At 34.2% G+C, this 27,985-nt stretch overlaps 5 protein-coding genes, 1 long non-coding RNA gene and 1 pseudogene across 13 annotated transcripts; 5 read left to right on the top strand and 2 right to left on the bottom strand.

Moving 5' to 3' along the window:
- The first annotated feature begins 1,685 nt into the window (after positions 1 to 1,685).
- On the top strand, positions 1,686 to 4,183 carry LOC130993305 (40S ribosomal protein S4-1-like). The gene is made up of 5 exons (XM_057918142.1): positions 1,686 to 1,892; positions 2,578 to 2,655; positions 2,738 to 2,918; positions 3,164 to 3,261; positions 3,549 to 4,183. The coding sequence occupies exons 1-5, from the start codon at positions 1,890 to 1,892 to the stop codon at positions 3,981 to 3,983; spliced, it is 795 nt and encodes a 264-aa protein (XP_057774125.1). The 5' UTR covers positions 1,686 to 1,889; the 3' UTR covers positions 3,984 to 4,183.
- A 2,187-nt stretch (positions 4,184 to 6,370) lies between these two features.
- LOC130993307 (60S ribosomal protein L9-1-like) lies at positions 6,371 to 7,996 on the top strand (annotated as a pseudogene).
- A 6,467-nt stretch (positions 7,997 to 14,463) lies between these two features.
- LOC130993312 (uncharacterized) lies at positions 14,464 to 15,167 on the bottom strand. Its single transcript, XR_009091627.1, has 2 exons — positions 14,932 to 15,167; positions 14,464 to 14,768 (listed from the first exon to the last, which is right to left on the bottom strand). It is a non-coding gene; the product is annotated as an uncharacterized LOC130993312 (long non-coding RNA).
- A 559-nt stretch (positions 15,168 to 15,726) lies between these two features.
- On the top strand, positions 15,727 to 17,197 carry LOC130993306 (60S ribosomal protein L9-2-like). Its single transcript, XM_057918143.1, has 3 exons — positions 15,727 to 16,203; positions 16,706 to 16,828; positions 16,958 to 17,197. The coding sequence occupies exons 1-3, from the start codon at positions 15,829 to 15,831 to the stop codon at positions 17,045 to 17,047; spliced, it is 588 nt and encodes a 195-aa protein (XP_057774126.1). The 5' UTR covers positions 15,727 to 15,828; the 3' UTR covers positions 17,048 to 17,197.
- Positions 17,198 to 17,695: 498 nt separating this feature from the next.
- LOC130993310 (uncharacterized) lies at positions 17,696 to 18,601 on the bottom strand. Its single transcript, XM_057918147.1, has 2 exons — positions 18,309 to 18,601; positions 17,696 to 18,235 (listed from the first exon to the last, which is right to left on the bottom strand). The coding sequence occupies exons 1-2, from the start codon at positions 18,420 to 18,422 to the stop codon at positions 17,981 to 17,983; spliced, it is 369 nt and encodes a 122-aa protein (XP_057774130.1). The 5' UTR covers positions 18,423 to 18,601; the 3' UTR covers positions 17,696 to 17,980.
- A 1,847-nt stretch (positions 18,602 to 20,448) lies between these two features.
- LOC130993943 (uncharacterized) lies at positions 20,449 to 20,829 on the top strand. Its single transcript, XM_057918980.1, has one exon. The coding sequence runs from the start codon at positions 20,449 to 20,451 to the stop codon at positions 20,827 to 20,829; it is 381 nt and encodes a 126-aa protein (XP_057774963.1).
- A 2,012-nt stretch (positions 20,830 to 22,841) lies between these two features.
- LOC130993309 (uncharacterized) lies at positions 22,842 to 26,163 on the top strand. 8 transcript variants are annotated; one of them, XR_009091624.1, is made up of 4 exons: positions 22,842 to 22,919; positions 24,367 to 25,543; positions 25,628 to 25,719; positions 25,869 to 26,163. XR_009091624.1 is itself a non-coding variant. In XM_057918146.1 (2 exons), exon 2 carries the CDS (start codon positions 24,434 to 24,436, stop codon positions 24,872 to 24,874), a length of 441 nt encoding a protein of 146 aa, XP_057774129.1. In that variant the 5' UTR covers positions 22,842 to 22,919; positions 24,367 to 24,433; the 3' UTR covers positions 24,875 to 26,163. The 8 variants fall into 8 exon arrangements, 1 of the variants encoding a protein (XP_057774129.1); XR_009091623.1 differs by having other exon boundaries at positions 25,812 to 26,163; XR_009091622.1 differs by having other exon boundaries at positions 25,625 to 25,719.
- Positions 26,164 to 27,985: the final 1,822 nt, after the last annotated feature.

Genomic DNA, 27,985 nt, shown 5'->3' with positions numbered 1-27,985 from the left:
AATTGAAATTGAAGGGGAAAAAAAATTGAAAGTGAAATATTAGACATAAAATATAGAACGTTAGATCTCAATTCTGAATTAAGTTGTAATCTATTACCTAAAATAATTAGTTATTGTTAAGATGATCATGTTTACTACTAGACTATGAGTTAATTATAATTTGGTATGTTTTATGATTATTGTTGGGATGAGGTTATAGAAGGATTATTAGACTACCCACAGTCATGACACTCATCCAACTTAATCTTACTCCACCTTTTAATAAAATATTCATTTTTCTCTTATCCACCTACACAACCCACAACCTAATATATTTTTTACTCCCAATGGTGACACCAATCCAACCTACATATTTTTTCTTTTCACTTTATTTTCAAATTATCTAATATCTAAAATAAAATATAAATTAAAATTAAATAATTATTTATTATATTTAATAAAATAAAATAAATATTTAAAAAAAATTGTAATCATATTATAATTAAACATTATCATATATTGTAATTGATATTTAACTCAAACACAAATGAAGATTACAAGAATTAAACACATAACTGAAATTAAATATATCAAAGTACAATACGTGAAACTTAAAAATACAATTAACCCTATATAAAATCACCTAATATTGTTACGTAGTTGTGTACCAATGTTTGACATTTCGAATGCATTTTATTGGGAAATTTCTTTTGTTCACTCCTTGTTTCGAAATTTGTTATATTTTGTTGGGAATTTCTTCTCAGTTGTCATTGTTATTCTCACTCCCTATAAAATTGTGAAATCGCGATCTATACAAAATATCGATTAATTAGTTTGCAAAAAATAGATGATAATTGCTTATTTAAAATCTCAATCTAGATCATAAAACACTAGATTGTCAATTGGAATTCATCATTGGATAGTTAACAAGAGGCTTTTTGCGATTAGGTGACAGTTGGAATTGAGCGGAATTGGACCGAATCCTGACAGGTTTGTCAGGATTCCCTTGGAAAGTATTTGATAGGGGTTATTAGACTCCAATGGTGGAGGGGTGGCAGAGCTCATCTTGGCGATAGTGCCTGTCAGGATTCCCTTGGAAACTATTTGATAGGGGTTATTAGACTCTAGTGGTGGAGGGGTGGCAGAGCTCATCTTGGTGATAGGGCCAATCAATTCATCGAGCTTGTCGTAGAATTGCTACTTGATGGGGCTGGCATCAACGTCAATCTTGGCCTTCTCGACTCTATACTTCTTCTTGACGGTGTCGATCCTGTTCTTGCACTAGATGTCGATTTTGGGGGTTTTAGAATAATCCTTGCGACTGCTAATAATTAGCGACGTCTTTCCAGTGCTTCTACTTGAGATTCTCGCGGCTGCACTCCAGGTACCTCTCGCCCCAAGCCTCGATTAGGACACGGGTTTTTTTTTGGTACTGGATGGGGGAGCGAGGGTTATGGAGTTTATTTGATTTTCAGATGCGTTTTCGTTTATATGATTTTATTATTATTGTTATTATTGTTATTGTTATTTCATGTGTATTGATATGATAATTGGTCGGAATATGTTAATTATCGGTCTTCGAATTATTTTTATCGGTCACAAATAAAAAAATATGGAACGATATTATCCTTAAGATGAGATATTTTTGAAACAATGAGTCAAAAAGTTATATTTATCCAAAAAAAAATTTGTGACAATTATATTTTAGAACAATAGATACATAGATGGGCCGAGAAGCATTGCAGCCCACATTCGAGCATCCCTAATTACCCTTCTTCGCTCGCTCTCGTATATAAACTTGTTGCTAGGGTTTAATAATTTCTCCGCAGCTTGAATACACCAGACCAGAGCTGAGTGAGGAGTGACGCGAGGGAGGGGCGCAGCCGTAGGTTCTCACATCCGACTCCAATATGGTTAGTTTCTGACTACATTGAATGATAATGTTGTACCTCGATAATCTCTTGATCGTCCGCACGCCTAAAGATTTTGTTTTTCCTACTGAATTAGTGCTTTCGAAGTTCTGTGATAATTCTTTTTGGGTTTCTGTAGCTGGGTAATGCGCTGATTTGCTTTCCATAACGTTTATCACGATAGTGTTGCATTTAAAAAAAAAAAATTGGCAACGTTTTATTAGAGATACTCATTGATATGTGTATAGAAACTTCAATTGTCAAGCTAAGGGTGTTATTATCGAGAAATAATTGCTACAATTTTAGCATTATATTGAAATTTGTACGAGTTTATGCCGATAACTGTGATGGATTTGCTTATACTGCCTAATGATGGGATTAACTGAATGTTTAAGTCTCTTTGAGCTGCCCTCCTTTGCTGGTCCAAAATCGATATAGACGATTAGAAAAGGTGTCCTTTTTATTCAAGTGAAATTCAAATAGGTATATATATCAGTCTTTGCTGGCGTATGCTATTAATTTATTGTAGAATGTAACATGTATGTAGCAGAGGTACATCAATGAAATTCCTATATTTATTGTATAAGAAGCTCCCCTAATTCTATGGAATTTGGTATGTTTATTGCTTTTGAGTCCTCCATAATTCTTGTTGTAACCTGGTGCTTTGTGATTCTTTGTTGAACTTCAGGCGAGAGGTTTGAAGAAACATTTGAAGAGGCTCAATGCCCCCAGTCATTGGATGTTGGACAAGCTTGGTGGTGCTTTTGTAAGTAATGGTTACCCTCTTATTTTGTATCGACACGGTGGGCAGTGTTTTATTTTAATCATCCTCAACCTATGTGGTACAGGCTCCCAAACCATCATCTGGACCCCACAAATCCAGGGAATGCCTGCCGTTGATTCTGATACTGAGAAACAGGCTCAAGTATGCTCTTACTTACCGCGAGGTTATTTCTATATTGATGCAACGTCACATTCAGGTTGATGGAAAGGTTAGGACTGACAAGACTTATCCTGCTGGTTTCATGGGTATGTATTCCTCTCTATACTTCCATAGATATTTTCTTTTCTGAACTATATTAGGTAATTTTGGTACTCATAATAATTTTTTAACAGTGTTAAAATTATAGGCTGTATTAAAATAATTTCTGGTTAACATGTTTGATGTGATCGTGCAGCTTGCATGAACTATTCTTTTACTTATTGTATAATTTGTTGCCTGTTTTTTGTAATTAAGTTTGACCCTATAGTTAAGACGGTCCTTTTGTTACCAGATGTTGTATCTATTCCAAAGACCAATGAGAATTTCCGCCTTCTCTATGATACCAAGGGTCGCTTCAGGCTGCACTCGATTCGTGATGAGGAAGCTAAGGTATGCGTGCTTTATGGTTCTTGTATTTCAATTGAATTATGTTTCTGGGGACTTCATGTTCACTTGCTAGTAGTTACTGTCCGTGGTTGGAATTTTTTCCATGTTCAAATGGTGGAGGAACTATGAACAAGATGAACATGTTTTTATACACATTGTTTCTAACCCAAATTTTCTATTCTACTCGTAGGAATTTCAAAATTTCACTTGCTTTTTCTTTAGCTGTGTACTTAAATATTACCACTTGCGTCTTATAGAAATCTCAGCAGTTCATTAAATATGTCATGCAGTTTAAGATGTGCAAAGTTCGTTCAGTTCAGTTTGGAAAGAAGGGCATTCCTTACATCAACACCTTTGATGGAAGGACCATTCGCTACCCAGACCCTCTTATCAAGGCTAATGACACTATCAAGCTAGATCTTGATAGCAACAAAATTGTTGATTTCATCAAATATGATGTGGGCAATGTTGTCATGGTGACTGGTGGTAGGAACAGGGGACGTGTTGGTGTGATCAAGAACCGTGAGAAGCATAAGGGAAGCTTCGAGACTCTTCACATTCAGGATGCTTCTGGCCATGAGTTTGCAACCAGATCGGGGAATGTGTTTACAATTGGGAAGGGTACGAAGCCCTGGATATCTCTTCCAAAGGGCAAAGGCATTAAGTTGACCATCATTGAGGAGGCGAGGAAGAGGATCCAGGCTCAGTCTGCTGCTACAGCTTAGTAGATAAATGAAATTATCGTTCTAGTTATTTGGAAGTAGTACAGTGAGATGCCATCATTGTGCTATTATAGGATGTTTTGTGGCAAATTTATGTGTTTCCCAACCCTAAGTTTTGACCTTGATATTCTATTTCATCTGTTGGATAATCTTGTCTTGGATTTTTGCTTACAATTCTGATAAAGTTTTATCCTCTTGTTTCTTGTCTTGAGTAACCTTCAGCTTTTGAAATTAATGATTGTGCCATAGGCAATCCTTGAATTTTTTTAGTTTACGTGATTGATCCAAGGCAGCACAATGAATTTTCTTGGATTAGCACTGTATTTTGTTGAGGACGGTGGAGGAGATTGCGAAATATTGAGGATGCGATATGTTTAATTTTTAATACTTCCTTCGTCGTCTTATAAAATTATGCATGATTATTGGTGACACTTTTTATGGGATGGAGAAGTATATGTTTTAAATTTTGTTTTTAATGTAATTTTTTATTACTGTAATTTTAAAATTTAATTTTTTTTTAAATTTTATCTATAATTACATTTTTTTAAATGAGTTTAAAAATCTATAAAGCCTTCCCCCTAAATCCTTAGAATTCGTAAAGAGCACCAGAGGCCCTAAATCTCTTTCAAAAAAACCAATACTTGCGTAGTTACATAATTAATTAATAGTACTATTTTTTTTTTGAAACCACATAATTTGTTAATGTTAATGATGATATTAATAATAGTTTGGAAGTTGTTGCATGAAACATGATTAGACTATAAATTGTATTAGCACATTATGTGATCGATATTCATTTATGTTTTGTTTTGTTTTGTTTAAACAAACTCAATCTTCATTAATCAATTAGTAAGCTTTTTTATGTGATGTAAGAGTTACATTATAGTATTTTATTATTCTCTCCTTCCTATTTAATATGGTTAGTTTTTATATTTTTGGTTGTCCTATTATAAATGGTCAATTCTAAATAAGGAAATCTCTTTGTTTTGTAAAAAGTTGTGGAATCCAAAACTCTTTATCACTTTTACCCTTTAAACACTCTTATTCTTAGTAACAATGTCCAAAAATAAGTGGCAAATGACAACTCCAATATCCATTAACCATCCAATTTTTTTTTCACAGTTCAATTAATAGTTTTCGAGAAAATGACAAGTGCATGGAGTAGTTTTCAAGAAGAATTCCTCGGTCAACATCTTCATACACTAAGTTTGTGTTTAAAGTATTTATATGCTTAATGGTAGATGATTAATGCTCAAATTTAGAAACTCTAGGTAGGGGTGGTAATCGGTTCGATTACGGTTTAAGCGAATCGCAAATTTCCTGAATTCAATAATTGAACACTGAATCGATTAGCGGTTCGATTAACCGAAATTAACCGATTTTTTACACAAAAAATCAAATGTGCATTGCTAGGAGGTTTTTTTACACGAACTTAGTCCCGAAAGATAGTGATATTTGATAAGAGATTTTAATTTCATCACAGGAAACGCAAATCAAAATAAATTCGAGGAAAACAAAAGAAATAGAATTAATTTCGATCAAAAAAAATTGAAAACAAATAAACAAATTCAAGATGATTGATTTTAGTTTTGAAATCCCAACGCCTCGCTAACAATTTATATACTTCATGTGCTGAAAGAAGTTCTTGTGTTATCTTTAAATGGAACGGATGAAAAATTAGCTCTTTCACAACATCAACGGGCGTTTAGACATGTTACGGGAAATAAAAAAAGAAAGATAAAAAGACTTGCCAACCAACCCACAAATGTTTGAACCAGAACATGGATTTCATGAACTAGTGACCTTGAAAGGTAAACTAAACCTTCACTCTATTTTTTGTGTGATTTTTAATTTTTTTTAATTATTATTAATTATTTATACTGAGTAAAGTTCTTTATCTGTGAATGTTAACGATACCTTTCCTTCAGCTTGCAGATGTGTGGTCATGTGGAGTTACACTTTGCACAAATTCAATAATTTTTTAGGAAAAGTCGGTTAATTTAGGTTAACCATTTAATCGATTTAGTTAATTGAATCAGTTAATCGAACCGCTAATCGATTCTGTTTATGATTATTGATTTCATTTAATTTCTATTACGATTAACTGAAATTTCGGTTCGATTAACCCGTAACAGAACTGTTTACCATCTTTAAGCATAATTCCTCAATCAACATCTTCCTACACTAATTTTGTGTTTAAAATGTGCGTGTGTTGGCCTATCAATAGGTGATTAATGCCAGAGGCTCTTAGTTTAAGTTCATTGTAGTGTATTTTTTATTTTTTATTTATTTACTTATTAATTTAAAGTTTGTGTTTTAAAATTAATTACATTGAACATTCACAGGCCCAATTATTGTAGAAAAACATCCCCATAAATCAAATTAGGGTTTTCTTGAGCATTCACATCAAATCCGACATAATTAGGGTTTTGCTCATCGCCCAGAGTCCAGACGCCGGAGGCCGAGACGCAAATACACACGCAGAAATGAAGACCATTCTGTCTTCTGACACCATGGATATCCCCGACAGCGTAAAGATCAGGGTTAAAGCCAAAGTGATCGAGGTCAAAGGCCCCAGGGGAAAACTCTCCAAAAATTTTAAGCATTTGAATCTGGATTTCCAGCTCATCACCGACGAAGAAACCGGAAAGAAGCAGCTCAAGATCGACGCCTGGTTCAGCAGCCGGAAAACCACCGCCTCCATTCGAACGACGCTCAGCCATGTGCAGAATTTGATTAACGGTGTTACCAGGGGCTACCGTTACAAGATGCGTTTCGTTTATGCTCACTTTCCGATCAATGCATCCATCACCAGTAGCGGCACCGCGATTGAGATCGGGAACTTCCTTGGCGAGAAGAAGGTAGCAGAAATTTCATTGTTCTTTTATATTTTATCTGTGTGACACATTTTCGATTCGATACATTCAAATGTTGCAAGAAGTCTTGATAGTGTTGTAAGTTTGTTGTTTGGCGCCCTATAGAAATCTCCATTCTTCACTCAAGTTACATAATATCCTATAGTGTTTGTTTTGAATGACGAGTTTCCATTTATAATGAAATTTGGAGAAATTTGAATGTGCTAATTGATACTTGAAATAGTATAGAGTATTCATGAACATTGAATTCCCAGTGATTTAAGGTATATTATGTATGAGATGATATTGGAAATAATTGTTGGAGTTTTTCTTGGTTGGACTCATTTCTCAAATATTTATCCATGTTGATATGAACAGGTGAGGAAGGTTGATATGCTCCAAGGGGTTTCCATTGTGCGGTCCGAGAAGGTTAGATGAACTTGTTTTGGAGGGCAATGATATTGAGCTCGTTTCTAGATCATGTGCTTTGATAAACCAGGTACCCCATATATCTTTAACATTGCTTACCAATCATGTTATATCGGACTTTCTTTTCACTGGAAAAAAATGTAACACTATTCTTGGAAGCATTTGTATACTCTTTCTATCCGTTAATTAGTCTACTTTGATTTTCACATGGATTTAGACGTTTGTTGAATAAACATCCTACATTTGTGTCTTTCTTTAATTGCTATGTGTAACAATTCAAATATTGAAGATTGAAAAGGGGTTGATTTCAATACTAGTGCTAAAATCCAACAATAGTGGACTATATTATATGTTGAGCCCATGTGTATTTTCTCTTTGATACTTATGTAGCTAATGCTTCTTTTCACTTGTACAGAAATGCGATGTGAAGAACAAGGATATTCGGAAGTTCCTTGATGGTATCTATGTAAGTGAAAAGGGTGCTATTGCTGAGGAAGAATAAGTAGTTAATTGAGGTATTTTCTTTTGTTAGTATATTTTTTTGGGACTAATGTTCATTTTAGTTATTTTTATTATAGGTTTATCATAGATAGAAAGGTGTTTATGGAATTTACAATTTTTGGTCATGAGAATTGTTGAATGGCACCATTGGTTTGTGCCTATAGGTGTGGTCACCGAGTTGATTAAGTACATTGAGTATGTTTTGATATCATACTAAATTTCTTCAAAATATTCTTGGTTTATCAGTTGATTAAGCATGTTGAGTATGTTTTGATATCACAGTAAAACACAATAGCTAAGCATAAAAGTACTTCCTATTTTTTTTTTTAACATATGAATTAGGCAGAAACACACAATGGCAAATTACATAAACATAATCAATATTCATCACCAAATTCTCAAATTTAGACAAAATTAATAGATTAAAAGACCCAAAATAAGCTTAAACTAATCTATCAGTTGCGACTAAGACGTGTACTTAATTTATAGGGAAATTTATGAAATGCTCAAATATTCATCACCAACTGCTTTTCATATCAATACACTTTCATGAAGTCTTTTCCACGGGAGACCCATTTGGCAACAGGAAAAGCAGAATTTCTCTGCTTGCCACTTTGCTCAGAGTTGTTCGGGTTATCTCCTTCATTTCTTCTGTCATTTTCTTCATCTCTACTTTCCTTGGCCAATAAGCAGATCTACAGGCTCTGGAACTCTACTCAGTCTTACTTGAATGCTTGGTCTCTTTTTTTAGTTTTCTTTAAACTTGATCTGCTAAAACCTTCGTCTTTAACCCTCGTCTTAAGCTCTGGAATGATCTCCGGGCTCCTCCCTGTGTGGGCCTTTCATCGAGTTTATTGAACCTGTGATGTCGGTATTAAGGCCTACTTCATAATAAATAAGTAGGTCCTAATACCATCTTCATCAAGAAGATAACCCAAATCACATAACTTTTGTAAAAATGATATTTTTTGATAATTTATTAGACAAAATTCAATAAGAGATCTCACACTTAAAATGAGGAAACAATGAGAGTGAGTTATGTGACATTGGTAGTTGTCAAGAGCTAGAATATGGGGAAAAACATAAGATATCATATAACTATTCGAACCTTTTCTTTTTGAGAAAATATAATCGATCAAGTTTGAACATTATATACTTGTACTCGTGATGAGGATGATATTTGGGTTTTGGGAAGTTCAAATATAATTGGTAGAGAGTTCAGAACTTAATCAAAGAGTAAATGAAATAAGTGAAGAATAAAAGGAATGCATATATGAAGTCTTCATAAGAAATGAAGAATTAGAGATAAAGCCATCAGAGAGAAAATTGAATTTTCTAGTCAGATATAAGAATATAAGAATGTCAGATTTGAAGTATTGGACAAATCAGTTTGTTATGACATGATAATATGATATGTGGCAATTAACAATTTGCACTTCTTGAATTTGAGGATCTCCATCAACAATGATGTGTCATGTCATCCGTTCATACCGAATACGTGAAGAATAAGGAAAGACGAAGATACCCCTCAAATTAAAGAAGCGCATAACTAAAAAGATGAAATTACCCCTCCTAGGACAGAGCAGAAAAGACTATTTACACAACCAGAATCTGGCCGAACACCGACGGAATATTCCGTCGGTAAGAATCAAAATTCCGTCGGTAAATGGAGATACCGACGGATTACCGACGGATTTCACCCGTCGTGAAAACGCTCGTCGGTAAATGATTTACCGACGGATTTTTTCTGTCCGTCGGTGGATACCGACGGATTACCGACGGACGTCGCCGTCGGTAAGTCTCCGGCGCCGGCGTTGGCCGTGGTAGGTGGCGCGTTTACCGACGGATTACCGACGGAAAATTACGTCGGTAAATTATTTTTAATTTTTAATTTTTTTTTTATCAACCTATCTTCGTATTCAACAAGTATTTCGTATTTTTAATGTATTTTGAACTTAATTGCATATGATTTGGCCAACTTCCCAGTAGGTCACCCATCTTACTAGTGCTCTGAGTCAAGCACGCTTAACCTTGAAGTTTCTTTCGAGTGGTCGCCAGTAGAGAACACGCGTATTATTGATATAACTAGCACCTATTAATTCATTTAAACTCTATTTCAATATACAATATCATTTATTCATAACCTTAGAATATGTCGAGATGATATCTAAGACTTGTGGTGCCGGCGAAAAAATGACGGTAAATATATGATCGAATTTAAGATAATAAAAAAAATTAATATTATCGTTTATTAAAAAGAGAAAATATTATTGCTAAAAATAACTATCAATTTTAAAATATTTTCAATAATTTAAAAATAATAATAATAATATAGAAAATTAATTTAAAATAATTTAAAAAAATTAAATAATAAATAATAAAAAAAATAAAAAATAAAAAAATCAAATAATAAAAAAATAATGTACCGACGGACTTTATCCGTCGGTACTAATTTTAAAAATAATTTAAAATAAAAAAAATAAATAAAAAAATAAAAAATACAAATAATAATATTTATTGAAATTACCGACGGAAAATTCCGTCGGTAATCCGTCGGTAAAAATAAAAATAATTAATAAATTTGAAATTATCCAAATTTCCGACGGAGTTTAATCCGTCGGTAGAGATTCCGTCGGTATTCCGTCGGTAAAAAATAAAAATAATTATTAAAATCGAAAATACCGAATTTACCGACGGATATTGTCCGTCGGTAGTGATTCCGTCGGTAGTCCGTCGGTATTTTCATCGGAAATAGATGCCGGCTCCGGTGATGTTGCCGGATGACGGTCCGTCGGGGATCCGTCGGTATCTACCGACGGAAAATAGTCCGTCGGTGATTTCCGTCGGTGTTCGACCAGTTTTCTTGTAGTGTTAGCTATGTAATCTCTACAAATGGCATTGCATTTCCTTTGTAAATAATGCTCTCTCATTTTATATATGATGAGACACTGAGTATTTGAGTTTTTTTTAATAGATTAACAATATTAAATAAAGAAAATTAAAATTTGTGTCACGATAAACTCGAACTCAAGATTTTTTATCTTAAGCATTAACCACTCTATCTTGTGCTTCGATTAATATTAACCATTTCATCAATTAAAAAAAAATGGTTGAGATACTGAAGAATATATTCTTCTATATGGATTTGCATTTTTTATAAATTGATGGTGCAATTTGATATTAATTTCAAACACTTTACCAATTAAAATTCATTTTAGAATGTGACTTGAAATTAGGAATATTCACTCATATAAGTTTTTCAGATAATGATGATCACAAGAAATTCGATGTGAGATTCAAGGTTTTTAAAAATATATAAATTTAAAATGCATGAAAATTTGTTTTAAAACAAATAGAAATGGAGGATTATAGAGATGCCACGAGGAAAGAGAATAATATGGATGTAGAAATTCTTAATCATATTACATAATGATATAAATATTGTATAATTATCTAGCTAAAATATATATTAATATATATAGTGAAATTATCGATCCACTATTTTTTGTCCTTAGTAGTAGTACTTTTCACTTAAACTATGAAAACATTGTATATTCAAAACAAACTGAAAATCTTCCGGGAATTTATTCATTTCCAAGTTCTGAACTTTTCAGTCCAAGTTTTCAGATCCAGGTAGCAAAAATGTTTAGGTAAATAGTAATTTTGTATTTGAATTAACTAGTACGTTCGTCTGTATCGTTAGTACGTTCGTTCGTGCGATATAAATCGAATATTGAAATTAAATGATATATTTAAACAAATAAATAAATAAATATAAATATTAAATAGAATAAAAATATAAGTGCAAAATATATTTTAAAAAATAAAATAAAACAATTCACTTTAATTACTCAGTAATATCCCAAATTTAAAAACATAAATTTTCAACTTTGCATAAAGATTATCGATAATTATACTCATTAAATAATTTAAAACCATCTGATAATGAAAATTAATATTACACATTATTAAGAGTATTACACGTCATAATAAATAAATATTTTCATACACAAACATAGATAAAAAAGTTGTAAAATTTTAACGAAGAGAGAGAAAATAAAATATTTTAAAATTTTCATAACTTATTAGTTTTAAATTCAATTTTGATGATTTTTATACCACCTCTTTTATACTCCCTTTTGTTGGATTTGTATACTGAATGCAAGAACGTTTTATGCTTGTATACAATGATTCATGTGTTCACTATTTAATCTCCTATTTGATTGTGTTCATGATTGCATATGTATGTTCTTTATCTCTATATAAGTAGATTATATGGTGTGTTGTAGATACAGAAGACCATATAATTGGAATAACCTTAAGAGATATAAAATGATCACAACCGAGATGACTCTAGGACGAGTCATTGGTTTAGGCTGCAGTATAGATGGAAGGAGTTTGTCTTAACTACTTATCTATACTGGTATGTCATAACGTATTGAAGGATTATAGCCCCAACGAGATCGTTTCTTGGATATCTTAATTCACCATACAACGATTAATTCCTAACATGCTCCTATGAATTTAAGTGCTGCACATAGCTTCCTTGCCTCCCTTGCCCTTCGGACCTTTCCACTTCTTTTTTCCGCCTTGCGACGAAGAAACAGATCCCTTGGCAGCGACAAGTACCTCTTTCCCATTGCCCATGACTCCCTCTGCCATCACTAGAGCATTCAACACCTTTGTCCTATTGATAATGGCTCACTTTCCTTTTTAGTATGTTCCATTAATAATGGCTTGTTCAGCCTGTCCCATAAAAGAAAACCTCTCTCACAAAAAGTTGTGGGCCCCACCATTGTCTATCACTTTTACCCTTAAATCACTCTTCTTCTTAATAACTGTGTCCAACAGGCCAAAAATAATGAGTAATTGTCAATGGGATGAAGGTAGTATATTATACAAATTATATAGATATAGATTATAGATTACGGGTGTGTTTGCTTTTTATCCCTCTAAATGGAGGGATAATATAAGGAGGTATAAATTAATCCCTTGAAGCGGGGACCACATATTTTATATCTTGTTTGGTTTGAATGATAATATATTTATCCCTCCCTTTATATGTGTATAATATTATATCACCATTTCTTAGGTATAAAATTATTAATTTCCCAAGGGATAAGGGGCTTCTCGAAAAATTATACCACTTGCCCGAAATTTTTCATACATCAAAGCAAACAAGTTATAAGATGGTAAATGTAGTTTATTCCTCTCTTATACCTCAAAGTGAATGCACCCTAAGAGATTAAGAAAAAGACGAAAGAATTACTCGTATTGAAAATTGGTACTCCATCCGTCCCATGAAGCAAGACCAAGTTCTTTTCGGCACGAGAATTAAAAAATTGGTATTTTGTGTGTTAAGTGTGGTAGGTCAAAAAATGAAAAGGTGAATAAAGAGTAAATTTTTTGCTACTTTTAAAAACTGGTCTTGCTTCGTGGGACAAACCAAAAAGAAAACTTGATCCTGCTTCATGGTACGGAAGAAGTATATTTTTATTCGAAAATAAAAAAATTGGTATATTTTTTGGAAGGGTAATTTTAAACATAGCCCCCAATTTTCTCACTATAACCCCTTATTTAAAAAAATAATAAAAATAATTATGATTGTACCATTTTATCCCTATAGCCCCCATTTAAAATTTGCAATAAATTATAAGTTATTAAGATTGCGTTGAAAACATATTTACCTACAATTTTTCACAGATAAAATTATATAGCCTCCTGATCTCATATTAAAAATACTGATAAATAACCCTAATATTTTCGTTAGTATAGCCCCCAACAAAACTTAAAGAACGTGAGACGCAGGTTGCAGAAAACACACGAAGAAGTCTTCGAAGAAGACTGTCAAAATAATTAAGTTTATATTGCGGTTTGACGATAATTTTCGTTGCATTCATTGGGAATGTGCCCAAAACAAGCAAACATTTTAATTTGATTCCATTATAAATATTGTTATCTAGAGAGAGAACCACATATTTAAAGGTGTGCATACAAAGCAGGGCATGCTTCCGCTCGCTATTGTGAAAGCAGCTGTTATTTCTTGTCTTCTCTGAGCTCGTGATCACAATTTGCTTTTATTTCCGTTAACACAACGGAGACTGCGGTGATTTCAGCTATGTGTAGCTTAAACCTGAGAAATTAGGGACGATGATTAGGCTTGGGTATTCACATTTCTATGGATCTGAATCTGCTTTCGTCCGATTTATGCGTTCTCAACGAATTTGGTCTCTTCGATTTGATTGTTAATTTATTCTCCAAGTTTGTGTGAATGCTTCAATTTATTTTGTGGAATTTTGGAGGATTGAATCTCTTTCTCCCCCCTTACTTTTCATATTTTTAATTTGCCTCATTGGGAATGTGCCCAAAACAAGCAAACATTTTAATTTGATTCCATTAGTGGCTTTGACTTAATTGCGTGAATATGACCAAAGAATTATAGATAAACAAGCTCCATTACACTGCTAACTTGCTAAGATATAATCTAACTGATTATGGAAAATCCTTTCTGCACAATTCAGTTGATATTGAACTATTTTATAAGCATGTGGTGATCTCTTAATGTTTGGTATCCTGTTTTGCAACTTTTGTCATGACACACAGGAACTGAACACTGCATATGATTTTATATCATTTTATGAGGAGAAGGATTTGAATATTCAAGTCTTCTGTCTGTATTAAAAGAGGAACAACATATTATTTGAACAAATCAACTCAACAACACAAAAGCATTCACAACTTCTAATTGAGCTTCACAAGATTCACAAAGTAAAAAAAAAAAAGAAAAAAAAAAGAGGTCAGAATCTATAAATACATCATGTGTACCCAAGGTATATAGTGATTTTCTTGAAAAAAGATGATAACTTTGGATACGAGCACTTGGTTTCTTCATCTGCCCTTCTGCAATGGGATCCTTACCATCCTCTAAAATTCGTCCAATATTTTGATAGAAAGCTTTCCACCGAACATCTATTTACGAAGTTATATATATTTACTTCCTGTTCTTCATTCCAGAAAGATTCAAAACAAGAATAGATGATGAAAGAGTTTAGATAGGTGGTAAATTGGTAATATTAGCCACATACATAAATCTCTAATACATTAAAAGTCAACTACTCTCATATACCAAACAGTTAAAACTGTGAACAGGGAGGCAATTTCCACACCTTGCAACTCAAAAGTCCAGCCTCCTTGATTAATCCTTGAACAGAGCATACCCGAATACCCTCTGAGCGTCGATTTCATTCACACAATCTGGACTGAAAACACCAAATCTCATAAACTACAAACTCCTAATTCAAATCAAACTAACACCTGTAAAAGGTGCCAACTATATCCACTCAAAGAAGAAACACACACTAAAAAGGCGAAACCTTTCCGAGAGTGTAAGCGACGGCGACGCCACTCCAGCACCCATAATGATGATGTCATCGCCGCCGTCCCTCGATCTGCATTCCCTCTCGTTGACGACGGTGGCGGCGGCGGCGGTGGTATCTCTCTTCTCCGACTGCTTACTCTCCTCAATCTTTTTCAAGAACCCATAGCGACAAAAGAGGAATACCCCTAAAACGGCAAGTAGAACAGAGCCCGGAAGGGTAAGATCGACTATTTCCTCCGACAATGCAGGCAGCTAGAGCCCAACTGTCTCTGGCCGGCGGCAATGCGGTGGCGCAGCGGCTCTCTCTCTGGACGAAGAAAAAGTATTTGTCTTCTTCTCCATCATTATGTTCGTAAAGTTTTAGAAATATATGAGATGGGGTTATAAAAAGTTTGAGGTTGTACACAGTGTTCTTTGAAATTTAATTTTAAAAACCTATTTATTTATTATAAATTTTTAAATGGGGCTACGAGGGTATATTAGTACAATCATAATTATTTTTATTATTTTATTAAACAAGAGGTTATAATGAAAAAATTGGGGGCTATGTTTAAAATTACCCTTTTTGGAAGAATAAATTAATTGGGCTGCTTGTGGTCTCCTACTGCTAACTAGGGTTTTTCCTCCTTCACTCTCTCCCATTTTCTGTCTACTTCAGAGAGAGAGATAGAGGAACGCAGCAAGGATGAAGACGATTCTGTCATCCGACTCCATGGATATCCCAGACGACGTGAAGATTAAGGTGAAAGCCAAAGTGATCGAGGTCGAAGGCCCCAGGGGAAAACTCTCCCGCAATTTCAAGCATTTGAACCTCGATTTCCAGCTCACCACCGACGAGGCTACCGGAAAGAAGAAGCTCAAGATCGATGCTTGGTTTGGCAGCCGAAAAACCACCGCCGCCATCCGCACGGCTCTCAGCCACGTGCAGAATTTGATCAACGGCGTTACCCAAGGTTACCGTTACAAGATGCGCTTTGTGTATGCTCACTTCCCAATCAACGCCTCAATAACTGGTCTCGGCACTGCAATTGAAATCCGAAATTTCCTTGGCGAGAAGAAGGTACATTTTCCTCTCTTTTTTTTACAAATAAAATTGTTTTTTTTTTTTTTGTTTGTTTACTTTGTGCGGCTCCTTTTTGACTCTATACGTTGAAATGTAGCCAGAAGTTGTTAAAACTTGTAGCAATATGCCTTTAACTGTAATGTTGCATAGGTGGTTTGAGTCATGGTGTTTTCTGGATTGCAATTTGTTAAATAGCTTCATATAAGCAATAGATATTGTAAAAGGACATTGAATTGCTTGTAATGTTGACATTGTAGAGTTTGCTTATTGAAGGATGAGTTGCAAATAAGATATTGTATAACGGATATGCTGTGTCTCAGAGAATTAATTTTGGAAGATCTTTATTTAATATTAGTGTTTATTATGGTCTGGAATGAATTTACTGGTCAATTTTTTGATGTTGGTTTCTACACTTGCTATAACATAACATAGTGCAAGCTTCTTGTAAATGGATGAGATTGATCACGAATCATGATCATGTGATTGTTGATTGTAATAGGTGAGGAAGGTTGACATGCTTGAAGGGGTTACGATTGTGCGGTCTGAGAAGGTTAAGGATGAACTTGTTTTGGAGGGCAATGACATTGAGCTCGTGTCTAGATCATGTGCTTTGATAAACCAGGTAAAAGATAGTTCCCTGATTATGTATTTGTCTAATGATGTGTGAGTTTACTATCTACATAAATAACTAAATATGACTTAGAGCGAGCCGAGCTTTACATCTTACTTATGCTTGTATTCATTGGGACAGAAATGCCATGTGAAGAACAAGGACATCCGTAAGTTCCTTGACGGTATCTATGTGAGCGAGAAGGGCGCCATTGCTGTGGAGGAAAATTAGGTCAATTGTGTTTTAGTGATTTTGGTTTTTGACACGATTCTTGTTTTCTAGTCACTCCCATTCTGGGAGTCCTTATAGACATAGTTGAAGATGAATTCACAATTTTGCATCATGCGAATTGCTTAACTAATCCATATTTGGTTTGTGCTAGTGGTAATGGCAATTACACTGGATTCCTTTGTGTTTTCCAATTTTGACTCTGGAAAACACATTTATTGTGGCAATCGTGGTCTCAAAATTTGTGCTTGAATATTGCCTTAATCTGGGAATGATATATCTTGATATGATATCTAATGAAGTTGGACTAACAGTTCTACTTTCAACATAAGATAGTCCTATCGAAGAATTGGTTTCCCATAGATTTGAGATCTTTCAAGATCAGTATTTATGAGTTGGCTCGCAACGGGGAGATTCAGAACACAGAAAAAAGTAGAGAACACGACCCTCATGTTATTGTTTTAGAAGTTAGTTCTTCATAAACATATTGCAGAAGTTTGCCATTTCCTTTTTCTTCACTGCAAAGTCTGAAGATCTATATTTGAAAATCCTGTCAAATTTGTATTTTGTAATTTGATATGAAAGGAAATCGATTTCGATTCTGATATAGCCAAATTTTTATTGTTGGTTGGGTAATATTCGAGGTAACAGACAACAAGTAATTTTTGTATAGTTAATTAAATTCTACTAAAATATAAGGGGAAGTAAAGTTAAAGAAAGGAGTTTGATTGTTTAAAGTTTGAAGATGGCTTGTGAATTGTGATCCTAGGAAAGTGTAGTGGAATGTGTTGAACAAAATCCGTGACGCTTCACACATGTGAAATTAGGTTACATCTCTATTGCTAGAAACTTATGGAATATATATAATGGTGGTTAACTAATCATCCTCATCAGATATAATAGCTGCTTGTTTCTTAGCCTCCTTTAGGTACAAGATTATGCTGCTACCTCCTGCTTTGGTACCACTACAACCTCTTGTTTCTTCTCCTCTTGCACAATAGTTTCTTCTTCCTTCTCCTTGGGTGCTTCTACCTCTTCTTTCTCCTCCTTTACCTGTGTTACCTCCTTTGCCTCAACTTCAGCTTCCGTTGGCTTCACCACCTCCACCTGATCACTAGTTTCCGGCTCCTTCACCTTGGGCGGAGCTGCCTCAGAAGCTTCTTCCTTGTCCTCGTTTCCACCTTTCTTCTCCTGAAACAATCCATACATCAATCAGTTAACAACAACAACTAGATCTCATATTCACAATTGAAGAGATGCTTACTTGTGCCGGTGGCGACTCAACAGGTAGCTCAGGCGGGGCGTGTGGCTTCCTGACAGCGGGAGAAGGCAGCTTCCTAGTGCTCAAGTCCTTAGGTTTGCTCGCGCAGCCTCCCATGTTTAGGCGAGCGAGCGAGCTCTGAGAGCTGAGATGATCCGAAATTTCACACAGTGATTTTTGTTTATGTATCCCCTAGCTATTTTCCCTCGTCTTCTCCGATATGAGTAATGGGCAGTGGTGAAGGGATTATGTAGAGCTGTGTTTGTGTTGACCTTATTTTTATCGTTGGCAGCCACTCCTTAAATTTAGTTGGCAGTTGGCATATTCTTCGAGGCCTTGTTTACAGGTTAGTTATGACCGTTACAAGACAATTATTTGGCTTTTTTCTTCTGCCAGGTTACAACAACAATTTCTAGTCTATGGCTTTATTTATAGCTGCTGTCATCTTGAAATATGATATTTTTGTACACAATGATGTATAATGGGAGGATCACAATCTTTGATTATTTCGCATTGTTTTGTACATAATGTTTGGTATGTTTTCAGCATGCAAAACTTATTTGGTTTTTTAATACACAAATTCTCCGGTGCAGACCTCCTCTTTTTAATATAGGATCTTCATTTTATTGAAGTGGTAGATATTTCCAATTTACTGCTCCTTATTTACAAGTTTACTATAGATATAGGTTTTGATACTTTTAAGATTAGGTTGTAATTGTCGTGTAAATGGAGAATGTATCTATTTAATTTTTTCCTAGATATTATTTGATATTATGATATGCCATGCTTTCCTATATACTTATAAATGTTACGGCCGAATATTCAAATAATAATGGCATAGTACATAGAGTTGATGGTTTAGAAAATAAAATAAAATAAAATAAAAGCTTATTTGTTTTATTTTAATTTTGTTTTTGAATGTGTGTAAGGGATCTCAAATGAAGAAGAAGAACGTGTGAATGGAACTTCACATGTTAAAATGTAAATGAATTAATATCCCAAAAGGTTTGTTTGCTGTTAAATACAAAATTTATTAGCTTCTAATTATTTTCTTTTCGCTTGATTTATAGTTTATATAGAGTTCGTTAATTTTTCATGTGAATATTTACGTGCCACACAAATATTCATATGATATCATCAAGTAAGGTTGTAAACTAATCAAATATTTTTGTTCGATTCGAAATTTTGATATTCGTATTCGAATATAAATCTTTGATTCGACTCGATTAGTATTCAAATATAAACATGAAATTATGATATTTGATTCGATTCGATATTCGTAGATACCTAATTAAATATTTGAATATTATATATATGTGTGTATAGATGGGCTAAAATAAATTATGAATTATTTTTTCATAATTCTTTTTCAAATGTGAAATGAAATATTTAACTTCAAGATTCTTTTGTAGGAAAAGTAAAACAACATTATATTGAATTAGTCAGGTTGATTTGAGTTATTCCGATTAGTCAACTGAATCATTAATCCTTTTGATTGGAATAAAAGTGAACCAACACAAGATTAGTAACTAATTCGCGTTTTGTAGGGGGGAAAATGTAGTAGCATATGATTGAGAATTGTTGGGAGTTTTACATGTGTATATAATATATACAGTAGGCTAGCAATACCAGGTTGGAAGCAGAAAATAATCACTAACCAGCACAACATCACATTTTATTAATAAAACGGAAAAGATTTAAGAGAAATTTATTTTGTAAACTACCGTTTTATATGGTGAAAATATTATGATCTAAATTAAATTATCCGCACTTATATTATATTTGCAGGAAATTTATCACTAAATAATGCAATAATGGTACTTGCCTGATTTGTTGTGATATGAAATTGCATAAAAATATAGATAAGGTTAGTAAACAACAGCTACCTAATCCGAGGGGAAAGTCTATAACTCTCTCTCTCTTGAAATTACCTACAATTTTTACGCGAAAAAGAGAAGAAAGGAATCAGTCTGTCCAACTGTCCAACAACCAGGAAAAAGAAAAAGGAAACCCCAAATCGGAATCCACGAATAAAAGAAACCCTAGAATTTGAAATTTCTTGCGGCAAGAGAGAGAGAGAAATAGCTCGATCCAGGAACCGTCGAGAGGCGATCTTCAGGTCGTCCATTCAAAGGTCGCCGAAATGCGCTTATTCACCGGCAAACCGCCTTCAATTTTCATCCTCGCCGTTTTCCTCACCGCCCTTCTCCTCCCCGCCGCCCGATCCGACTCTAATCTGCTGAAGCTGCCGTCTGATCAGCCAGAAAATGACCTCTGCCCGTTGAATTCAGAACCGGATATGTGTCCCGTAAAATGCTTCCGGCCCGACCCGGTTTGCGGGGTGGACGGCGTGACCTATTGGTGTGGCTGCGCAGAGGCCCATTGTGCAGGAGCGCGTGTGAAGAAATTCGGGTATTGTGAGGTCCGCAATGGCGGGTCGGGCCCCGCGGGGCAGGCTCTTCTATTGGTTCACATCATATGGCTAATATTGCTCGGGGTATTCGTATTGTTTGGGCTGCTTTGATTCCTTGTAACTTTTCTTACATTTCAATTGAGGTTAGAACTCGACTCTGATTTTTTTTGGTCATTTGTGAATCTTCTTTTACGGATTTATATTTGTATGTAGGGGTTATTTCTTGTATTCTTTGTAGTCGAGGATGATTCATATTCTTTTATATATATATGTGTATTCTTGTTGCTTCTGAAGGATGATAGGATTGCTTTGCGAAGTATGGATTCACAAAAAGAAAAAGTTGAATGGCATATTTAATTAGAGAAAACATTTCATCATATGAATGGCATCTGTGTCGTTGATTTGAAGAAAGGCACGCATCTAAAATTGGTTTGTTTTGATCTTTGTTTCCTTCATTTTAATCAAAATGGGTATGCTTACTTAGGAGTAGGTTTGGTCACTTTTAGATCTGTTTCGGGCAAATGAAGCATTAATGGAGAAAATGGTTGAGTTGGCGTTTCATGTTTGATCATCATAATTGTATGAATTGAAGAAACAAGAAACATGACCACCAAAATTCAACTCGTTTCTACGACTAAAGACAGCTCCAACACTAACTCGATAAACAAATAAATCTCTTTTAAGCCCAAATCAAGTTGTAAAATCAGTTTGTACACCACCCATCTCATCCCCAACCAATCAAAATTCAAATATAATCCAAATATATTGTATAAATCTTTATTCGTGTGATTTAATGTGTTGATCGAGTAAAACTATAAAATGACAACTAAGGAGCATCATTAGGTTAATCTTGGTTGTAATGGTGGTGTATCAAGTATGGAGGTATTAAAGTATATCAGCCTACCGAACGAAAGGAAAATTTGCTCTAGCTTCAAAATCTACCGACTTCTACAAACCCAACTCGACTTCAAAACTAGAGCTTAACATATTTTTCATGATGGACCAAAAATGTTATTGCTCATCCTAGCCCAAAATCGAATTGGTGTAACTTACTACACTACACTATTCATTGTAAAACGTCACAATAGTGGGATTTTGAAAATTATAAACAAATTCCAATTTTTTTTTTTTGAGAAGACAAATTCCAAATTTTGTTTGTAACATATTTCAAAAACATTAATTTTATTCTCAAGTTTTTAAACATTTCAAATATATTGTCAGATTTGGTTCTAGGCATACATACAATAATGTAAAAAAAATGCACAGTATCTTAAAATCACATGTAAGATTGTAAGACCATTTCCAGTGCACAAGTCATATTAGCGTTGAGCGCTTTTCTGCTGAGTTGGCTGACTCCAATCCAGTTCTAAAATTGCATTGTAAATTACAGTGTTCTTCTATCCTTTTCTTTCTTTCTTCTTTGTAATTTTAGTTTTTACATTTAGTGATACATATGTATTATGCTATTTATGGATATAAAAAGCTGATGCACATTTATTTATACTTACACTATTTTTTTAAATCTTTTTTATGTTAATTCAAATGATGTTAATAAAAATTTAAAATATATTGAAATACAAAATAATAATAATAATAAACTATCTAATATCAAATAAAATTTGTGATAGTTATGAACCGTATTTGTTTTACATTAATTACTATGAATTTCACCTATCCATCAAAAATAGACTAATTTAAAAGGTTTTTTGTTTTTTTTATGATGGAACAAAGCGTTGAAAATGAAAATAATATTCTGCTCCAATTTTTTACGGAAACACTTATTTTAAATGGTGTCAAATAATGTGAAAAAATATTCAAGGAAGTGGGACAAAACGAGGTGAGGGGGCATCGCACGCACCTCTCCGTCTTACTCGGATTCATGATTATTTTACTCAGACAAATTTCTGCCCTCAAATTAATTAGAATTTCACCTGCATTTCGCCGAAATTTCACCTATTTGCACTATTAATAGTTTGAATTACATATACATGCATTTTCATTTAATCAGCGAAAGAAACACGTGGGAAACTTTAACGTCTACTACACGAGAATCGGATCACCTTATCTTTGTGCTGCACTATAAATATCTTACTCTCCCTTCCCCTCCCCCTCTTTCTTGCTACTAAACTTTTGTTTTGTTTTGCGTTTTGTGTAAGAGAAAGTTGGTAACTGTTGGTTGCGCTGAAGATTCCGTCTACTGTGTAAGCTCTCTCTCCCTCTCTTCCTTTTTATTTTTGTTGTTGTTGCGGATCAGTTTTGGCCTGCGTTTGGCTACGTGAGAGATTATATTTCTGTTATTCGTGCGTTGTGTGGTGATGATATACCAAGTATATTTCTTTTTCTCTTTTACTTTGTCGTGGAACCTGATTGTAATTTGATCTAGTTTGTGTAATGTTAAGGCTAGATCAATTGCCTTGCACAAAAAGAAACTAAGATAAAAGCAATTCTGTATTTTTTTTCCCTCTTTTTTTGGAAAAGAAGGATAACAGCACCTTAAGCCTGAATATTTTAGACTGTTATTTAATTTACATCAGCTAAATGTGCATTTATAATTAATCCTGTTATACCTCAAGGATTTGTAAAAAATCTGTGCTGGTCGCTTTTTATTATAAAATAAAGATTACTGAAAAATTGCTAGGTTTGGATAGATTTGTGGAATTTATGTAAATTATTGTAAATGCACGGCTTTAGGCCTATTCTTTTTAGCTCTTTGGGGGCGGTTACTTTTCGCGATTGATATATGATTAGTATTTATATTCTCATTATAAGGATTTCTCCAATTATGCTCTTTCAATGGGATATGAATCAATCAAAGTTAGCTCAAATGGCAGAAATTACCAAGGGCCTTGGGATATCCCAAAGTTCAAATCCATCTTACACAATGAATTAACCTATACTATTTTTATCTATCTAGGCTAATCTTCAAAAGTAAATGCCCCCTGATGTATTGTAATGAGCTAGCTAGTTATACATCTGTAGTCTCTTATGCCAAATTTGTGCTTTAGTGATTGCTGTTCGAGCGAACAAGTGTTTCTCACTCTTTGTAATTGAAAATAATGAAGAGTATGACGGGCTACATTTCTGTGGAATTTGTTCTATAACTCGTTATTGCCTTCAAAATACTTGTTAAGCTTTTATGTGAAAGAGCTCTTGAAGTAGCTTGTTTCTTTAGGAGGTCAGGTCTTGATTATGCCTTCTAAATTCATATAATTGATGCTTTGTCTCAAATCACTCTCTTCACAAGTTGTGTGGGAAGCACAAAATATTAATTGCTGGTTTGAGATGGTGTCGAGCGCAGTGGTGGTTCATGCTTGCAAATTGATCTGAGCCAAACACCTGGCACTGTCTTCCATCATCTTTTTAGTATTTTACATCCTGTAGATGTAAATTCGGTCTGGGCAAAAAGTGCAGTGATGAGGATGTGGTGAGGGTGAATGGGTTAAAAATGAAAAACTGCTCCTAGTGGAAATGATTATACTTTGATCCCTCAAACTCATTAGTTGATTTTGTCTACTAAAAGCTTCTTGGTGCTGAGCCACTGTTTATTTGTTTCATTCTAAGTAGATTTTGGACATAATCAAAATAATTAATCATTTCTAGCTTCTGCTAGCAAAACTTAATAATTCACATCTCCTTTTGGGTATGCAGAACATCTGGTCCAGGAGTTGGGATTGGGATTCATTGAAGTCTTAAGATTTGCTTGCCAAGATAAGAAATGGAGGTATTTGGCAAATCTATGGTAACTGTACCTACAAATGTTATTTATTTGTCAAGTATTCTGGGTCAGGATGGGCCTAACCCTATGCACAAATGTGACTGGAAATGTGAAAACGAACTTGTATGTGGGAATATGTATCGCTGCAGGCTAACCGGACAGATGCACATTTGTGACAAAAACTGTAACCAGAGAATTTTGTATGATAACCATAGCTCACTCTGCAGAGTGAGCAAGCAGATTTTTCCTTTAACACAAGTTGAACAACAAGCCGTGAGAGGTGTCCGGAGGAAGCTTGATGCTGAGAGTTGCTCCACAGCAGAGAGCTGCGCTTTCAAGCGCAGAAGGGATGCACAGCATCATCCCTCATCATTTGAGAGATCATTTACTGCTGTTAGCCCCATCTGCAGTCAGATTGGAGATGGCATGGATATGAGCTAGATACTATATCTGCTAATTTCTTAGTATCTTTGACCTTCCTTGCCCCTTTACTTTTTCCTAGGACTAGCTATGTGTAAAAGAACTTGTTCATTACTTTGGTGGCGAACATGACCACCCGGCCCTTATTAGGAAAAACATTGTCTTCAGTATTTCTTGCTTATTATTGAGAAAGGAAGGTGGAATTTATATATGACGGTTCGGTGCTGTGGTGCATCCTTAACTATCGTACTTTTGTTACTTCTTTGCTGTCCATGCCTTCTTTCTTCCTTCCTACTCTGTGTTTTTAACTAGTCCTTTGGGCGTTAATCTGTTCACTTTTATTTCATGAGTGCTAAGGTCTCCGGAAGATCTTTTCTACAGAATTTTATGATCCAGATGCTTGCTTGATCTATAGATGCATGTGATGTTTCTATTGTCTAAGAAACTTCCTTTCTCTTGATGAATTGTTTTGTTTGTCAGGTCAGGAGGAGAAATAGTACTTTATTTATTTATGGAAACTTATTGAAATTTATTTTTGCTTGATAGCATTGCAGGTCAAGGAAGGAGCACATAGTTGATCAGTTTACTTTATTTATAATTTGATTTTTTGTTCTGGTTGATCTGCCCCTTTTTATCCTAACATCATTGCATTTTTTTGCAGGGGGGCTTAAGTATATAACAGGAGGCTTTGTAATATCTCTTGTTTTTTATTGAATGAATTATGTTATATATCTTGTGGAAGCTTCTAACTAAAAAAAAATTCTCATGCAGAAGAGAGGTTTGTTTCCACAAGTTCCAGACATTCTGCCATTAAGTTGACCATCGATGGAAGTGGAGATTTTTGGAGTCATTTTCAAGCATTTTCAGTAAGTTTGCAGCCTTCTCCGTATTTATTTGGAAATCTGTGTCATGTGGGTTCAAGTGCTCTCTCTTAATTTAACCTTCACTCTTGGCTTAGATCTTGTCGATTACTCTAACAAAACCAAGATCTTAACAAGCCATGTGGAACTTTTAGGCCCTGATATTTGTGTCCTTTGGAGTTGTTGCAATTTTCTATGCTTCGACTCAACCCAGTCTTTGAAGGACGACAGATGCTTGGTGGGCTTGGAATTGGAAAGAGTAGGTGGTTCCCGAACTATAGATATTGTTGATAATTCTCAGTGGAATGTGATAGGGGTCTTAGCCTAGTTTATGTCATCTCGGCTCTGTTCATCTTTGCATGAAAAGCTTGATCATCCATCGTCCATATTTCTGTATCACCACATGATTTTTCATTACTATGGAGTTCCAATATTCCTGTTTTGGTTCCATTGTCCATTACATCTCCACCCGGAAAAAAGTTGTTAAATGATTCAAGTGTTGACGTACATTAACATTATAGTTGTGAGAATCAGAAAGCAAGTAAGCAACCTATGTGAATGAAAGTAATCATAGAATATATAGATTGCTCAGTCTTAGGTAGTCGGGATCATGGCCTAATAAGCCATGGGTGTGGTGATACAGTTGAAGAAGATGATGTCTAAATCCAAATTCACTCACTCGATCTCTACATAACCTATAGGAATATACCTACATGCCGGAATAGGAGTCGAGAATAAACAATCAAAAGAAAGAAAAACCATAACTCCACGCATGTCTAAGATGAGTCAAATGGAGATGACATAAATCTACTCGTTTGTCCATTTGTAAAAATAATCTAAATCTAATCTACCATTTACTGTTTGATGGATTGATTGATTTTGATAACATAAATTTTTTTTTTTGATCGGATAAAGTTATGTTAGATGTTAACAATTAGTTCCCCCCCAAACACTCTAAGAATTCACCAAGCCCACCTTATCTCTTCAATCACCAAATTCGCTCCCAAAGGGGATCGAACCCGGGTCTCATCACTTAAGTGAGGACCCGGTGGCCAGGTGAGCTAAGCCCCTAGGTTTTTGATAACATAAAAATAATCAAAAGGAGATAACATAAATCTACTTGTTTTTTAGTGTATATTTTAACTTAATTATTATTAATTAAATATAATTTATTTTTAATTCTTAACGAAACGATGTCTTTTTGTCTAATAAATTGGCATATCAATTTCAATTTTGCCACATAGGAGACACGTCAACTTTAATTTGGCCGGAGGTTTTCGTCATGGAAAAATTGCGACTCAATTACAAATTGATGTATTTGGAAATTAAATTTTGGGATCGTGATATAAATCAAAAGATGCAAAAAACCCATGAATTTTCCAATTATTAACCCTAATAATGAATACATACTTGTTTTATTTATTAGGAGAAAAGAATAAGAAACTATTTCGGATTCTCATATTGTTATGTTTCGTGTGCGTTAATATCCCGCAACTTTACAGTTTTCCACTCAACTATTTTATTATACCTCGCCAAATTCTTTCTCCTATTTTCGGTATATTTATTGGGTATCAGACTACCACACGAGATATAGAAGCCTTACTACATGTATAAATTCACAATTAATTGAATAATAAGATATTACTCAAGATAATCTCAAATATTGGACATAGTATTTAATTAACGCCATAAAGCAGGGATGCAAATGCACTTTACAAAAAATCTTCAATGATGTAATTAAGAAGGGAGTAAATCGTAAAAATGAGTGGCAACGCATATACATCAAAAAGGTTAATGCATGAGAAGAAAATAGGTGCGGCTTGGTTCAATGTATTTTTCTGCTTCGATGATCTATCTGGCAATTAAATGGGAATCGGCTTATTGTGTGCATCATCACGCATGTACACTTGTTACCAGATTTGATGCTTAGACATGTGAGAAATGGTGAAATTATATTTAGTAAAGAATGAGAGAAAAAAAAAGGAATTTAAAGAAAAAAAAATTATTTTTAACTTTTTTATGATAAATTTACAATTAATAATAAAACATTCTAAATCATTGCTATATAGTTTATGCCATTGGTCAATAAAATTGGTAATTAAGGAGGTTTGCGTCATGAATAGCACAAGGTGTTACAAATTAGCGTCATGAATAGCACAAGGTGTTTATAGGGATATGGTGAAAATACATGATATCTACCTATTTTTAAAGATAAAATATAATAATACCACTTTTCATAAAATATATAAATTATACTATTATTACTTTTTTT

Source organism: Salvia miltiorrhiza, chromosome 7 (genome assembly GCF_028751815.1).
Source record: "Salvia miltiorrhiza cultivar Shanhuang (shh) chromosome 7, IMPLAD_Smil_shh, whole genome shotgun sequence".
Lineage (NCBI taxonomy): Eukaryota > Viridiplantae > Streptophyta > Magnoliopsida > Lamiales > Lamiaceae > Salvia > Salvia miltiorrhiza.
The sequence above is the reverse complement of the archived record's forward strand: the minus strand, read 5'-3'. Positions and strand labels throughout refer to the sequence as shown.